Genomic DNA, 16795 nt, shown 5'->3' on the forward strand with positions numbered 1-16795 from the left:
CCCTACTGATGCCCCAGTGATGGATGAAAAGTGTGTCCCGATCCTTATGTTCGCGGACGACGCACGGATAATGTCAAATACACCAAGTGGACTCCAATGAGCACTCCAGCGCTTCACAGATTTTTGCCGGTTGCGTGGGCTCGAAATAAATACCGCCAAAACAAAATTTATGGTTCTTACTGAACCTAGTTGTACCAAGCCAGCAAAACCATTTAAGGGAAGTATATACGTGAATAAATGCCCGCTAGAGCAGGTTGACGCCTTTACGTATTTAGGGGTCAACCTACAGAGAGATATGTGCTGGAATAGTCAATTAAATATGATCATATTAAGACACCAGCAATAGGCAGGCTTTCTTCTTAAAAGGTTTAAAACTTCCTATACTAAACCCATTAAACCACTCCTTGAGATCTACAGGATGAAGGTCTTAAGTACGGTCCTCTATGGTGCTGAACTATGGGGGTTCGCAAATTTAAAACACCTGACACTAGCAGAGAATGAATTTTTGCGAAAATCAACTAGTGTCCCCCAAAGCACCCCCCCCCCCCCCCCAACTCCTCTGTTTTGGGATCTTGGTAAAAGAGCAGTACAAGATCTGGCCATCCTGCGACCACTATTGTATTGGCGTAGATTTTGGACAACCGAGGAGTTATATCATTATGCCCGGGGGCCTTAAGGAAATTATCGCAAAAAGACCGCTTTCACAAAATTAGCTGGCTGAAAGCAATCAGATCCCTGCTAGAGTAATTGGTCATGGGTGAACTGTGGGATGACCCAACAAATGCAATATTTCCATCTAAGAAAGATATGAAGAAGGCATATTGGAATATGGTCATCTCAGTAAAATGCGCTAAAGATCTCATCTTACGGAGCGATTTCTTGAATTCAAGGCGTTCCCAGGATTGGAACCATACTGGGATGCCATTGAGAACCGTTAGACAGCAAGCTTTATTTTCAATTTAGAGTAGGTACCCTGCCCATAAGGTCAATTACTGCAAGGTGGACTGCTACAAACGATGACAAATGCCCCAATTGTAGGGATAAACAAGAGACCACTAGTCATTTTCTGTTCTTCTGCCCCTTGTATATAGCTCCATGGGATAAATGGGTAAAACCAATATGTCGATCAATCGGTTCCCGAAAACATGATGAGGCATTAAGAATATTAAGCACTGATCCCAGCCTTCCAATTGCTATAGCTATGGCAAAGTTTTTTAAATGGGCGTGGGTCATCCGATCGAAAATAAACTAAGAGTGTTATGGGCGGATGCAAATATATGATAGGAGGGCCGCCCCTAGTATGATTAATGGATTGTGTTATGAGATCTGAAATTAAGTTTATATCTAATGGAAATGTTTTACATCTACCTTTTTAAGTAACGTTCGGCAATAGTCATGTGGAGTTCAATTCTTTCTTAAATACTATTAAATATGTATCTAGATTCATTTTTAGAGGGTTTTATCTTGTGACAAATTTTTTTTGTGCTTTTATCACTTAATTGTCGAATAAAGTTATGATGATGATGAAAACTACTTGCCTTGGAAATAAATCTAGATGTCTCTGGCATCGGGCGATACAAATTTCCAGTTATATTTTATTAATTATTTGCTTCAAGACCACTACAGTCTTAGTTTTTTTTAAACATTTATGTGCATTTTAAATGTACTGTGGTCATGTAACTCAAAGTTATACAATACACATTTACTGAACTACGTCAGTAAAGTGTAGCCTTGTTCTGAGTTTGGCATAACAAAGTGAGGATTTTAGAAAGTAGTGCAATCTGCTCCAGTTAGTGTTATTTGTACAAGAGTGTCAAGTACTTCAATCAATCAGGTTTTTCTAGCGCGCACAGCAACTCAGATGAGGGTCAAGGATCTAAGGTTCATTAACCACAAGTCAGAAGAAATTAATTACAACGCCAGATTGGACAGCCAAGTTTTAAGGCTCCGTTTTAAGGAACCTTCCTCTTTATTGGTTCTCAGTTCAAGCATTCCAGCTAGAAAGCGGCAAGGGGAGCTGCCCCATTTCTACCTTTTTGTTTTTGGCACAAGAGCCAACAGGGCATCTGAGGAGCGCAAAGTTTTTGCTGGAAAGTAGTGCCCAAGTGTGTTAGCCAGGTAGCGGGGATCTAACTTAAACAAGCATTAAAAATGCATTAAGTCATTAAGTTAAAGCCATTTTCTTTGCTATACAATACCATTAGCAAAGCAAATGGCTTTAAGTTAATCAAAGGCGAGACCTATAGCATTTTCAATGCTGGTTTGAACAGTGAAGGGTTAGAGAGGGCAGAGGGGGGTATGAGGTGAGGACGGAGGAAAACGGGGGGAGGTCCTGGTTTTAGGAAAACCTATCCCCTCCTCTCGAAGAACAACTGCTATATTCATCAGCGGCGTCTCGAGCTACAGAGCCCTGAGGGCCCCGGCTGTCAGTGCCGCGCTGCCTGCGCTGTGCTCGGACTTCTTCTGCTGGCTGGACAGGGCTGCAGCCAGCAGCCGCACCTTAGGTGACAGCCGCCCTTAGGGGGTCACGAGCAAAGGGGGACACCATACCAGATACCTCTCTCATCCTCAGCGGGCAGATCTGCGGTAGGTGTGAGGGTGCCATCACCCGCATCCTTACTCTTTCCTAGTCGTTCACCCTTTGGCTGATTTTCAGGCGGGAACGGCCATATTTCACGAGTGTGTTTACGTTTTTGCTTTGGAATTCTGCAAGATGTGGCAGCGCTGCGAGCCCTGGAGCACGGAAGGCGATCTTGCCGTACAGGTGAGGGCGCAGCCCGGCATGCGAGCAGGGCATGCCCCTGGCTCAGCGGGGCTGGCAGTACCTGCGCAGGGGAGCACTCAATATATTAACTGTTCACTTCAGCTCATAACTCTTCAGATATACAATGGGGTCAAAACCAACAAATGACACTACCACCCTTAATACTTCCAATGTGAACATTAGAAAGCCAGTGTGCCGTGGGAGGCATTTTGCAATTACTGCACTGGCTTAGGATAAATAAAACAGACGGCGGAGGGAGCCATAAAAAATCCTGCCTTTTTGCAGCTTCGCCAGGGATAGCTGCGACTGTTCGCTGCAGGAGGCATTGTATCCTACACCTTTCTATTCGCTTGATGCTTTATCATGGGCTATTTGTTCTGAAAGCAATGCTTGCAAATCGTTACTTTCTTTACTACTGAGTTTTGGCCCACTCTTAAACGTATACTTTTAAGTATTATTTGGCATTAAATTTGTGGTATCTTTCCACAGCTGACAGGATGAGACTTCCACCCAAACTGTACTCATTAGAACGCTCCTTATAGTTTGTTTGCAGCAGAAGCAATGCTGGGCCTGCAGAACATGAATCACAAGTGTTAAAGAATACAATAGCTCGGCCATTTAGAGCCGCGACAGCTTGGCTTTGCCAAAGCTTTGTAGATCTGTAACTAGAATTTAATCTGCCAATTTAACATAACATGCACGAAGAATGCATGGACACAAAGTTAAAAAAATGTTGATTTCAAAGTATTTACTCAAAGTGCAATCACAGAATAACAATCTTTACATTACTTAAAGAAAACAGCTAAAAAGACTCCACTCTTTCCATGGCAACGTAATGCTGATTGTTCTAATATAAATTTAAAAATCATAGAAAAACTTCCTATTATCTGAAAAAAAAAATTACAAAGACTCCTTAAATTGAACCGAACCTCAATGCCAAAAGAACGGCGGCAAAAATATTAATGTGCCAAATTACATGGACAAACAAATACTGTATGTCATTTTATATTTGGGTTTAATCTAGCACTGGAATGGAACCCAACTGCCCAGTAAGATGACAGCAGGTTACGAACAGTGCAGAAACGTTATCCTTTGACAACCGCAAAAGGCCAACTAATAACAGCATCAACATAGCCAGACGAGAAAGAATCATGCCGCATTCTAAAAGTTCAGCAAAAAAAAAAAACACTAATGGGCATGCCACGTGTAACATTCAAATAATCATCGCAGATCTGTAGGTATAAGTACGCCCCCACTTTTCCGCAAAACATTACAACATTGACTCACCAGGCCCAAAACCCACGAGATAAAAAAAAAGTTTTAAATTATAAATACCACATACTAAGTTTTAAAACGCGCAAATCTTAATCCGGACAAATGAATAAATGAATAAATGGAAGCACTAACCAATGCCAGGGCGGGCCATTCGCTTAATTTCAGGATGTCATTCTGCAACCAAGGCTGCACATAGGAAAACATGACGATTAAAGACTAACAGGCGGGAAAGCGGCAAAACGCACCTAAGCGCTTACTGCCAAGAGCTCCATTAATGGGGAGCTATCCATCGCCTCTGAAAATTAGACTTAGCTGAACCGGAATTTATTGGGTGCTATAAGTACCACTCGAGAACGACATTTTGGACGATCATGAGGGTTTTGGGAAAATCAAAATCGCATGTGCAAGTAAAAACAAGGTATTTTAATTCCAAAAGCCATTTGTACGTAAGGTTTCTAGTGCCGATATTCATGGCAAAACCTAGGTCTGCGACATAAGCAGTAAGTAACAGGATTTACTGCACCTACCAACGAACATGCCAGATCACGTGGCCCCTAAGAGCTGTGGTGTGACCAAACTGGGGTGCCTGCATTAAGGTGCGGGGGATTGTTGAGACATAACTTCACATAGGGAACCAAGAATACATCTGCAAGTACGACCAAACAGTGTAAAGACCTGGATGGCACGATCTACTGTCTCCCTTCTCAAAACCTCTTACCTCGCGGGCCGCAGCGAGGAAAAAGACTAACATGTGGCATAGAGGGCTTTTTATAGCCTCTTGTACGTGTCTCTAAAATGTCCTGCGTTGCAGCCAATTAACAAGCATCAATCGGTTGTCTTTATGGGGCCATGTGTTTCTAATTATTAACACATGGCCCCATAAAGAAAAGAAAGTGCTTTGCGACAGCAGCAAAGCAGGTGACCCAGTCCGGATTGGAGGCGATAGGCGTCAACAAAAACCCTAATTTCCAATGGCAGACTACCATTTAGCATAAATGGTGATGCCAGCCAATGAAAATGAGGGGCGGGGCTTCCAGTGCCCTTCTCAAATCTACTCTCCTACAAAATATCTCGCCCAGCAAGCAGCGGTTTGCGCTGCAACGCCAGGCGAGACCTAAAAAGGCTCTATGGGTCAGCACTAGCCCCTTGAAATGAACTCTCAAGATTGGCAACCAGTGCAAGTCCTTATGGAGCCGAAGAATGTGACTGTTTTTCCGGTTCCCTTAAAAGAGTCTAGCTGCGTAGTTCTGCATCAGTTGGAAAGCTGAGAGACCACAGTACAGAGCATTATAGTCCAGCAGCGAGGTTCTGAGAGCATGAATTACCGTCCTCTGGCGATGTTAAGGGAGCGGAAATAGAGATTTTTTTTTAAAGGATCTGAAAAGGCTGAATCACACTTCGACCACACTGTGCCTGGGAGCTGAAGGATAACTTACTAACAAACTTGTCCTCACAATTGTGGCAGGGGTAGGATTTCTGTTCTATTTGATGCCTCCCATCTGTATCAACAAGGCAGTTTCCTACTGCCTAAAGGCATTAGTCGCCTTATAAATGAACGACAAAATTACACAGACTAACTCGGATTAGGACAGCCACTGAAAGAAGGCCCTGCAGCCGCATTTTGATCACTTGCAGCACAGTCTGCGACAGTGCCACTACTGGTGCTGATCTCTATTGAAACTGTTGCATTAAATCCATTGGCAAATATGAAGAATGACCCGAGAGTCTAAAAGTCCCCAAGAATTGTGAATAGGACCAATAAACCATGTTAAGATGACCTGCTTGTACACAAGGTTAGACTGGAGCCTTTTTTTATGGATTCATTTTTCACAATTATGGATCTTACATAGACCGGTAGGGTGAGGTACTAGTCTCTGATTGGACTAAGTCAACTTGAGGAACCTGGGCCGTGCTTCTTTCCAAGTCTTGAACTTCGGGCTAAATATCCTTGCAAAGGGATTTACTGATTGTGGCAACCTACACAGATTGCTTAGGATCCTTTTTTTAACTGATTGTGTTTTTTTTTTTAAGAATAGCATAAAAAATACAACTGTCAGATAACATGCACTGCAGCATTTTTGTGCAGCCAATATGCGCACATTTGCAAATGATGGAAAAACAAAAAGGAGATATGATACTGGGTAAAGGCAGGTAAAAATAACAGCAAAAAATCTAAATAAAATAAACAGTGGTAAATCAATGAAAAACTCATGTAGGTTCTAGTAAGGGGATAAAGGCCATGAGTCATATGTACGGTAATTGACAGTACATATACATACTATGTCCGGGTGCCCTTTTGGGAGTACATCAATCCCAAAACAGTGGTAAAAATACAATACAGAAACAAGTCAACTGTCTTTAGAATGATGCCAACCGTATCAGGGAGAAAAAAAACCTTATCCATTAAACATTAGGGGTATAGGCAGTAGGATGTTCAGAAAGGTTTTTGGTGTTTTTTCCTATAGGTAGTAGCAACATCATAGCATACCGCCGAGTCAGAGAAGCATGTTCTTCATCCTGTATTTGATTACTTGCAATCACTTTGCCCTCTGCTTTTGCCCATAATTGCATATGATCTTTAAAAAAGAGAACCCTTGTATCGATATGAACGTTTTTCTCTTGCATATCTTACAGACAACATTGTAGTTATTTTTGACCTAGGTGCTAAAATGCATGTTGTTTATTTGTTAGCAAAATTTGATTTTCCCTTTTTAGTCCAAGGTTTCTGCATTTAGAAACTAAGCTTTTAAGTTGGAGTTCTGCTCTCTCAAACATCTGTTACGAAAGGCTATATTCAAATTGAGCGAATCGGAACAACATTTCAGTGATTCGTATTCACCACCCCTACTCCTTTCACTGTTTTAAGACTCCCAACACTTTGGCTCAAAATAAGACGAAAGCTCCACTTTCTAATGTTGCGAAAACAGCCCATCCATTGAATCTCTCCAAAAACAGCTCAAGGAACCACAAACATAGGCTCTACAGTGTGTCGAGAAACCCTGATCACCGACCAATACTATCGCACAAGAGAATGCATGAAAGCAGTTATGATCTTTTCCCAGAATTGCTATCCATAGACCGAGCTCTTCAAGGAGACGCTGTGTGTAGACTGCACAACAAAAATCCTCCTTAGGCAAAAGCGGTCTATTACAACTGTAGACATCTTTGTAAACAGAAATAGTAACATACAGATTCAAGCCTCTGATTAGTACTTGAAATCATTCAACCTTTTACTATGACAATGGCGAACCGTGAAAATACATAAATACTTTACGAAAATCACGGTATCGAGGAGGTCAGAATCATTACTCACTAATACCACAAATCCCAAGACTACTCTCACAAATCTTGCATAACATCCTTCAAGTTCAAACAGGGATCTGAAGCACATTCTCACCTAGATCAGGCCTTACCAATACTTTTCATTGCCCACTATTCTGACACCGTCACAAACTATCCTACTTTCACCCCCAGAACTGACAGTGGCAAGTGACTAACAAGCCTGCATCACTATTCTAGAAGGGCCAGAAATGGTCCGATAAACCTCTTTGCCACACATAACTAGGTGTTTCTCAATAATATACAAGGCAACCTACAGGATATCTGTAGCAAGAAAAGATTCTCGTCTTCGGACCTCAGCAACATGAGATGTGCAGTCAAAGCTATTAGAACAAATATGAACACCATTAATTCACTATGTCATAGCCTAAGGGACCTAAATGCCCAGCTTCTATCAATGCCTAAGAATAAAAGAAAACTGCACCAAGCAGACTCCTTCACAAGGTAACATTAAAATGCTGTTATTTATTTATTTATTTAAAGGTTTTGTAGAGCGCATAGTAACCCTAGAGCATCCCAGCGCATGATATCGCCTAAAGCACACTAGATTTCCCCAAGTCTTGCTAACATCCCAAGAATTCTAGGCTACAAAAGTAACGGTACACTCACAAGAACACAGAGCTCATTTCAACAATGCAACAGCGATATTAGTCTTCTCAGCCCAATCCAATATCAGAGTACTTAAAGGTTTTCTTCATTTGAGCTCGCAGCATTAGAGCGCAATCAGTAACATTTGCAAATTGTCACTGGTTTTCTTTGCAAAACATATGGAAGAATTGCTGCATTATTTCACAGTGACTGGAAAAGTTACAAAGTATTCGCTCTCGCTTTCCCTCTCCCTCATAAGTAATGAAACAAATAATTTCCACATTTGAACCCATCATCTAACTATGAACATACAGAATTCTAGGAATAAAATGCCAAATTAATAATTTATGGGACAGACAAACTCCCAAAGGCCACACAAAAAATTATGGTTATGACGATAAAGTATCCTGATCCACACCTAAAGTCATTACATATGCTCTGTATTGTTGGTCTGTAACTCTTATGGTTAACTCTGAATGGAACAATGACAAATACTTAGAACTTTTCAATGCCAGCCTAGTGTCTTGACACAAAGTGAGCACGGTGTCGATATGCAGAGACTGCACGGAGGCTACAAGAAAATGTAATTTTACTCCCATCAAATAGTGACTGAGACAGGGTCAGCAGGCCGTAAACAATAGCAAAGGTCCAGAAAGCAAAAAAAGCTAGAGTAAGAACAATACATAGGGTAGGTGGAACTTTGTATACTTACGTTGTACCAGATAGCAAGAATGGTGTTCGGACACCTTCAACAACCACCACATTCTTCACTCCAGGCTTGGATAGAGTTTTCTTGCTCTTGGTCTGCACAGCTGTAAGCAATGAATTAGAAAGATAATACTACAGTCCAATGCATGTTTGACATCAACTTTGTTAAAAAGAGAATATTCGTTTGTAAGAAGCTGGCTCTATATATAGTGGACCAAAAGGAGGTACACTGTGTAAAGTGTCCAGGCAAACCCCAAAGGAATTACAGAGGCACCAATGACACCGCAAATATTCTCTTTTGGGGTAATGTGGGTAAACAGTTAGGCATATCAGAGGGTAGTGCTAAACATTATATACAAAGAAAAAAACTAAGAAATCCGAAAGCTATTTATAAACATAACATACTTTTATATGAATTAGAGATCACGATCATTGGAAGTACTTTTAGAGTTATACATTTTTACAGTTTTCAAAAGTTGACAGTGCAATTTTTGGGAGTAGTAATGTTATCCTAAGGGGGAAAAACATGTACTGCATTTGGGAATTTAGCAACTTACGGACTGTTCTCTGGGACTTAAGTTGAGTATGGGGCAAGGTCCAAGGCCAACCCAGCAGGTCACCTAGGGAGACTCTGGGGTGTCTGGGTGCAGAGGTCTGTTACGTCACTGGGTAGCCCATGTAATTTAATGGGGAATGGCCAGGTCGAAGAGAGGCTGGGACTGGGGGGGCCAGTCCGGGGGAATCTACAAGGGTGCTCAACCCTTGAGAGGCTTGGGCATGTGGGAACACCTTTGAACCACTTCTCCTCGGTCTGTGGGGCTTGGGTGCAGTGGCATCAGGTCCGGTGCTGGAGTCTCACGGTTGGAGGAGGACTGCAAAAAGAGCCTGCAGCCAGTGACTGGACGTTCAGTCAGGCCAGACCCAAGGATGGGCACTGTTCGGATAGGTCTGGGACCCTGTTGGTACCGTCACCTCCCTTGGACTTGGGGGCACGGGTAGAGAGGTGTTTTGGTTGTAGGGTGGTGACATTTGCAGACTCACTTTTAGCATTTGTTTATGCTGCAGAGGGGCAAACAGGGCCGCAGAGCCACTCACGAGGAGGGTCTCACTGGCCCTGAAGACCCTCAGCATGCAGTTTGGTCTTCCTATGCATTGGTGTCGAACTGTACATAAAAAGACTCAATTGCTACCAGGGATCCAGTACCCCTGGTACTGTTGTTGTCTGACTCTGGTCGATCCTGGCACCCCCACACTTGAAGAGAGGATGGATCTGACTTGTAGGAGCACTGCTACATCTTCCTGGGCAGCTGCTGTGTTGGCAGTTCCCTCAGCTCTTAGGGACTCTCTTTAGTGCCTATGGCCCAAGTACCATTCTTTGGACATTGGTAGTACCACCTACTAGGGACATACATAGGTGCTAAAGGCCTGGCCCCATGTTTTGTAGTGGGAAAAGAGCACCAAGGACATGGTTAACAGGAAACCAGTACACTTCAGTCTAAGTTGCATCACATACCGCACAAAAAGTGGGGGTGACTACTGCAACAAATACCCAGTTTCCTACACCCTTAAACACTGGTAATCTTTACAGAGAATCAAAAATCTATCTACAGGACACAAATAATGGCCATTGGGAGAAGTGAGCAAGAGGAAAAACACCTATTTAGAGGTGGTGCACATAATCTACTAGTGTACAGAGACACAACATTACATCTCCCACATATGTGAAGCCACATACTGCTTGCTTGAATTAGAATTACTAATTACTATGAAGAAATACTGACCTTCTATAAAAGCATTCCTAGAGATGGAAAACGAGAATTGAGGGATGGAAGGCATCAATGGCCTGGAGGAAGACAGGATGCTAAGACGAGATGCATGCTGTATGTTGTACAGCCAATACAGTGGGTGGCACTGACGTGAAAAAAGAACATACCAAGGTCCACCTTGCAAAACGGAAAGCTACCAAGGAACCTGGGCCAGAACATGGTATACATCCTTGCGAGGCACCGGTCATGAAGTCTGCCTCAGAGTTCCAGTGCATATATACATATATTTAGTGCTGTCTAGTTTTATGGGTATGCAGATTCTCATAATACAGAGCATTAGGGAAAAAGGCTTTAGATTTCTAAGTGAGGAATATTTCAGTGCTTTTTAACCACAGCTTTTCATACATAGCTTCCCTATGGGTTCTACTATCAGAATCAACATTCCCCATGATGAGTCTGTCTTCTGTGACAGCAGGAAGTAATTCCTGCATGCAGTTTAATGGCTCTGTAGTTTTCCAAGTGGTGAGTTTTATAACCAAGTTATTTTATCACCTTGATGCTAGCGCACACAAATGAGCCTTGGTAATCTCTTAATCAAGTTATTCTTGGATCTCTTTATATTCTTCATGGATTGTATGGGGATTGTGTAAACTATGTAGTAGAAATTATTTCTTCATCGAGAAGATGAAAATTCTGGGTACGTAGATTGTTTAGTACGTAGTAACTTGAACAAGAGGGGGTACATTTCGGGTGTGAGAAGGTGGGCGAATGGAAGAAAGTGGCCGGTTGACTGACTTGTTAGGTGAGGATCAGGTTCTATGGTGTGGAGAAGGGAGAGGTGGACAAATGCTTGAAGGTTTGGAATTGAGGGCACAAGTAAAGAATTAATGAGGACAGGTAACTGCATTGGAGCACTGGGTATAGAACTGGGCAAGCCGAAATAAGTGCAGCTGACCCACTGGCATAGAAAGGGCCACAGTAAGGGTCTTGATGGTTGCAACGGATGAGAAATACCGAGTTAGCATGTATGTGTCAGCCTAAAAAATTAAGCAAACACTGATAAAGAGTAGCAGGATGCAACAAATAATTGAGCTCTGCTAACCCTCAATAATTGAGCTCTGCTAACCCTCAAAGTTCCACATAAATCTAAGTTCATACAGCAGCTTGTAACAAGTAAAGTCTAAACTCAATAGGTTCATTCCATGTGTATATTTGACAAAAATACAAAACAATATATAAAAACATTAAAAAATAGCCACATATACATTTTCTTACATACATTATGAACATAGTTCTTGCGAAGTAACTACATTTCCAATTCTATGTTTTCCCTGTATTTTGGAGTTTCCTATAATACCCTACTATTAAAACACAAAACGTTTAGTCAACAGGGGACAGCTCCAAAAAAAATACAGCCTCTTCATCCAATCTGTTAAATGTATACAAAAACCCTAAATAACTTCTCACACTACCATACATAAAACATTGTGCTAACTTCCAGAGTTATTTAGTTTTCAGTTGACCAGTAAGTGAGATATCAGAATGGTTTTAAGTGGGTACTTTTGAAAGTAGGTACAATAAGCATTTACTTGGCTGTTCTATATCATACATAAAAAATTGTTTAAATATATAGAGTTTTCTGCCCCCTACCAAATCTAAATACAATACTTTTGTTTAATGGAGGTGGAGTTGCACGCCCCTGCTGTGGAGTGGAGGGACTGCACGTATAGCGTTACACAAATTACAAAGGTGCCACTATGAAGGAGGGCTGCCGATCCCGGATGCAAAAGCTTTACTAATGTGCGGCCCAATTGGACATAGTGAACGAATGGGCCTTTGGAGACCGGACGGAGGCAGTTTATAGAGTGGACAGGTTATATATGGGAACCAGGGGATATTGATCTCTGCTCTATGATGAGAAGGAAATCTGGGGTCTACCAGCACATACGCAGACGGTGGCCAAAATTTGGAGGGAAGCAACAAAATACCTGGGCTAGAAGGGCAAGCTGACCGCAATGACTCCCTTGTGGGAAGGCGACTAACATGCGGCTGTTAGTATGCTAATAGGTTTGAGTAAATGGGAACTTCTCGGACTTGAAAAATTGGGGGATGCCCGGAGAGTTCGGGCATTCATGACGTGTGAGGTCCTTCAACAAGAGTATGGAATGGGCTTGGAGGAGTGGTTGCGATATCTACAATTGGGCCATGCCCTGCAGACACATATCTGCGACAGTGAGGACTTGGTGGAGGCAGCTCCCCTAGATGACAGGCTTCTGACAGACCCCCTAGAGAGAATGCTATCTCACTAATAAATAAATGAATAATGCCCCAGGCCTCATAGGACCACTACGATTAGTACCAGACTGGACGGTAGCCCTCCAGGGTAAGCGCATATTTCCGTCACATTAAATTGATGGTTCTACACTAAATATACTGCTCCCATGGTTTGCTGAGCCGCTTGGGCAGAGCAGAATCACCCCCTTGCCATCGGGGGTGTGGACAAGGCGGCACATTTTACCACCTCCTCTGGGAGTGCCCGGAAACAAAGAAATACTGGGGGAGAATCAGGGATTTCATGTCACAGGGGAACCCCTCCCACCCCCCACCCCCCGCAATGGTTCGTATTAGTCATAGATGGAGGAGGACTGGCCCAGATACAATATAAAATGGTTGGCAAGGGTGGTGGCAAAGCGCAGCCTGGCCAGGTGCTGGTGGGCTAGGGCACTCCTAAGAGTGAGAGACTGGCAAGCAGGTTTAGATTGGAGTTGGCAATCAGAACAAGCAATATACCAAAACAGAGGATGTGCCAAAAAAAATGGGAGAAAATCTGGGGACAGTGGAAGGCTTTTCGAGGGCAGTGATGGGGTTTCGAATGAGTGGGAATGGTAGTCCATTCTCACTGTGATATTTTCCTAAACGACAAATTGATAAATGTAAATTAACTGGTCAAAACATTACTTGTGTAACTGATGTACTGCTGGTTGTGCTGTTTGAATAAAGAGATTCCCCTCACCCAAAATAATTATATATATATATATAGCGTGGATGGCACTGTGCTAATCCTATGCTTAAAAGACTTGGCTGTACAAATGGGAAAAGACTTTGTCCATTTCTATCTCGGCGTGGATAGCACTGTGCTAATCCTTTTCTTAAAAACTTTGATAGGAAAGCAGACATTTGAGGTGAGCAAATTTAGAGTGTTGCTCTCCACTTTACCACAGTAAACAGCACTTTAGTAGCAGACTCACCCAAAGACTGGTTAAAACCCTAAAAAGTCATTTTTTTGGGCTACAGTGTTCACATTTAGGATATCATCACTTTTCAACCTTAACTCCGTACACATGGTTACAGAACTAAGTTCCAGACTACCTTTCTATCACTATATACTCCTGGAATTTTCAAAAACTTCACACTACTATCATATATATCATCCTTTTCTTTGGTCTTAATGTACGAGATGGTTTTCTTGGGCTGCATTGTTCGGACAAGCTTTCTACTTACCTATTTTCCTCTACATACATGCCCCAAAGCAGAGGAGACACACAGAGTAATCAGAATTATTACTACAAAAGGTAGGAAAGGTTTAGGATGGACACCCACCAATATTGTAGAACTCAGCCCACCAAGACAGAGTGAGAGATAGGTTGGGTTGGCAGCAAAGAAAAAAGTACTAACCTGACATACCAGAATTCCTCTACTACCAGATCTGAGCTGGGCAATGCTAACAAAAAACATGAGCTAAAGCAACTTAAAAAACGTTGATGAGTGGTCTGGAGACTATGCTGTGTTAGCTGCAAAGTTGTCAGACACGAGGCAGCCTGAGATTTTTTCAAATCAATTTAGGGGATAATAGTTACAGGAAGTGATCTGAAATGTGACAGGTAGGTCTTAGTGTTATGCTTAGTTACAAAGTCTTGTGCTGCAGCAAAGCAGGTGTCAATGTGAAGAGCACTTTCTCTGACACAATGTAATTCCTTTCGTATTGTACAGTCTCAGTGTATAGCACTTTCTTGCTTCTTATGGAGGCTTTAAGTGGTATTTAACTGGTCGAGTAGGTAATTATACAATCTTCTTGTTCGAGTAAGAAACATTTGTTGGTAGTGCGGTCATCTGTAAGCCTTGAGTTTTAGAGGGGTGCCTGAGGCTCCAGACTTGGTACTGCAGTGTGTAGCATAATGTGGAATCTGAATGGAGAGCGAGGGATAGATTCACAGGCAGCCTATACATTCCAGTATTAATTGAAGGTCAGTGGGCTAGATTCCAGGAGAATTCAGGTTAACACTTCTATTCTGAATTCAAGGTGTGGGAAGATCATGAATCTCTCTGGCAGCGTTCCATTGATTACATACAAGGCAGGGAATGAGCTACCCCAGATGCAGTGTTTTGGCTGGAGCCCAGATAGGGGCACGGTTAATAGGCTGGTAAACATGCATTGGCACATGAAAGCCTGTTAAGACACCAGTGAAATACTGAACAGAGCCAGCACAGGAAGGATAAAGGCCCAAACCCCTGGAGGCACTGTTTAGCCACCAATCAAACACTATACAGAGCCAGCACAGGCAAACTGAACGCCCAAACCTTTGGAGGCAGTTAAGCAGCTGGTGAAACACAGTATAGGGCCAGCATAGGCAGGATAGACAGCAGTACCACTGGAAAAACTCTCAAGCCACCAGAAAAACACTGTATAGAGCCAGCACAGACAGGGAAAAGCCCAAACCACTGGAGGCACAGTTAAGCCACCAGTGAAACACCATACAGAGCCAGCATAGGCAGAATGAACGCCCACAACTTTGTAGGCAGTTAAGCCACCAGTGAAACACCATACAGAGCCAGCATAGGCAGAATGAACGCCCAAAACTTTGGAGGCAGTTAAGCCACCAGTGAAACAATGTACAAAGCCAGGCTAGGCAGAATGAAAGCATAAACACCTGCACTCGTTGTACAGAGTCATGACAGGCAGGATGAATGCCCAAACCCCTGGAGCAACTGTTAAGCCACCAGAGAAATACTACACAGAGCCAGCACAGGCAGGTTAGAAGCCCAAACTTCAGGTATCACTTCAATACTGCATTCCACAAAATATTCTTGATACAGATAACTTCCGCAGACAACCTGTGTACTGTGTGAATCCCACAGTATAAGGGTTAAATGTACATAAAGCACAGAGAGGAAAAGCAGCCTGTTAATCTGTTGTACATTAGGCAGGGAAAGCTTAATTTACCAGGAGAGTTGAGCGGGGAAGAGCAGCTCACAGATCTTGCGCCTGGAAGAGAGGAAAAGGAAATAATTTCTAAGGTGTGATACATCAGTAAAAACAATGTATTTACAAAAACGAATTAATAAATTGCTTTCACATCAAGGAACAAAGCGTGTTTGGTAAGCACAACCTCAAATAAGGAGCAGAGAAAGGGGTGTGGCTTAACGGTTGAGGAGCCCGATTTGCAATTAAAATAAGTAATCATTCATAGGGAAGACTTATTGGCATACTCTCATTGATACTTCATTCTCAAAGTAAACATAAGATATGTAGATTGGAAAAGAAATGCAAATCAATTGTGGAGTCAAATTAGAAGTGAAAAAGGACAAAGTATAGCAAGTAATGGCTAATGTAAAATTTTTACTGGTTCGTTTGGGGGAAGGCTACATCATAACTATAGTTTAATTGAACATAAGTCTAAATACTGGAGGAAAAGTAATCAGACATCTAAACGTTTCACAAAAGTGAACATTGAATTAGGCATTTTCAAACTTAAAAACAGCATGGTTTATTATTTTTTTTCCAACAATTTTCTCACAGGAAACTGAATAGAATTTAAAAGGCTTGTCATACATGATACATCTTAATAATGACAGAGGGATAGCTGCAGGCACTTAAAACAACTAAAGTGCTGACTGAGGATTATAATAAGGAGCAGTCATAATTTAAAGGAAAAAGCGTGTTAAAGCAGACTCTGCAATAGAATAAATAAGCTGGTCTTTCGGTGTACTGCTCATGCTCATGGCTAAGTACACGTTTCGTAGTCACTGCAGCAGCTCGTCCTAGTACCACCATAGATACTGCCTTTATGTGCAAAGGTCTGGGCATTCATGCAGCATGTGGAATGAAGGATAAAAACCAAACCTGATAAAGTGTGTTCTTTAGTCGAAGCTAGGGAAAAGAAGCAAACCGGTTGCTGTCCGTTTATCGGTGCGCTGGGAGGAGTGAGGAGCAATATGGAAAGTGAAGGGGCAGGCATGTGAGGGTGAAGTAAGAACACACTTGCACTCCCATGTAGTACTTAAAGCAAAGGAATAAAAGTAATTCCCTGATGTGAGTCACGGAAAGAGATACAAATCATTGATAACAAAAGAGCAT

General features: G+C 42.3%; 1 protein-coding gene and 1 non-coding gene across 2 annotated transcripts in view; both read right to left on the bottom strand.

Annotated features, from left to right (window-relative positions):
• Window positions 1-16795, bottom strand: part of HADHB (hydroxyacyl-CoA dehydrogenase trifunctional multienzyme complex subunit beta) — a 147903-nt gene that overhangs the window by 92353 nt on the left and 38755 nt on the right. Inside the window, exons 3-4 of the mRNA XM_086928100.1 lie at window positions 15662-15703; window positions 8679-8778 (exon numbers count right to left, since the gene is read on the bottom strand). Coding sequence (XP_086784226.1) covers window positions 8679-8778; window positions 15662-15703 — 142 coding nt within the window. The remainder of the gene's footprint in view (window positions 1-8678; window positions 8779-15661; window positions 15704-16795) is intronic.
• Window positions 3725-3844, bottom strand: LOC147709587 (small nucleolar RNA SNORA54). Its single transcript, XR_015296859.1, has one exon. It is a non-coding gene; the product is annotated as a small nucleolar RNA SNORA54 (small nucleolar RNA).

This window comes from Lissotriton vulgaris, chromosome 6, assembly GCF_964263255.1.
Source record: "Lissotriton vulgaris chromosome 6, aLisVul1.2, whole genome shotgun sequence".
In the NCBI taxonomy this organism is placed as follows: Eukaryota; Metazoa; Chordata; class Amphibia; order Caudata; family Salamandridae; genus Lissotriton; species Lissotriton vulgaris.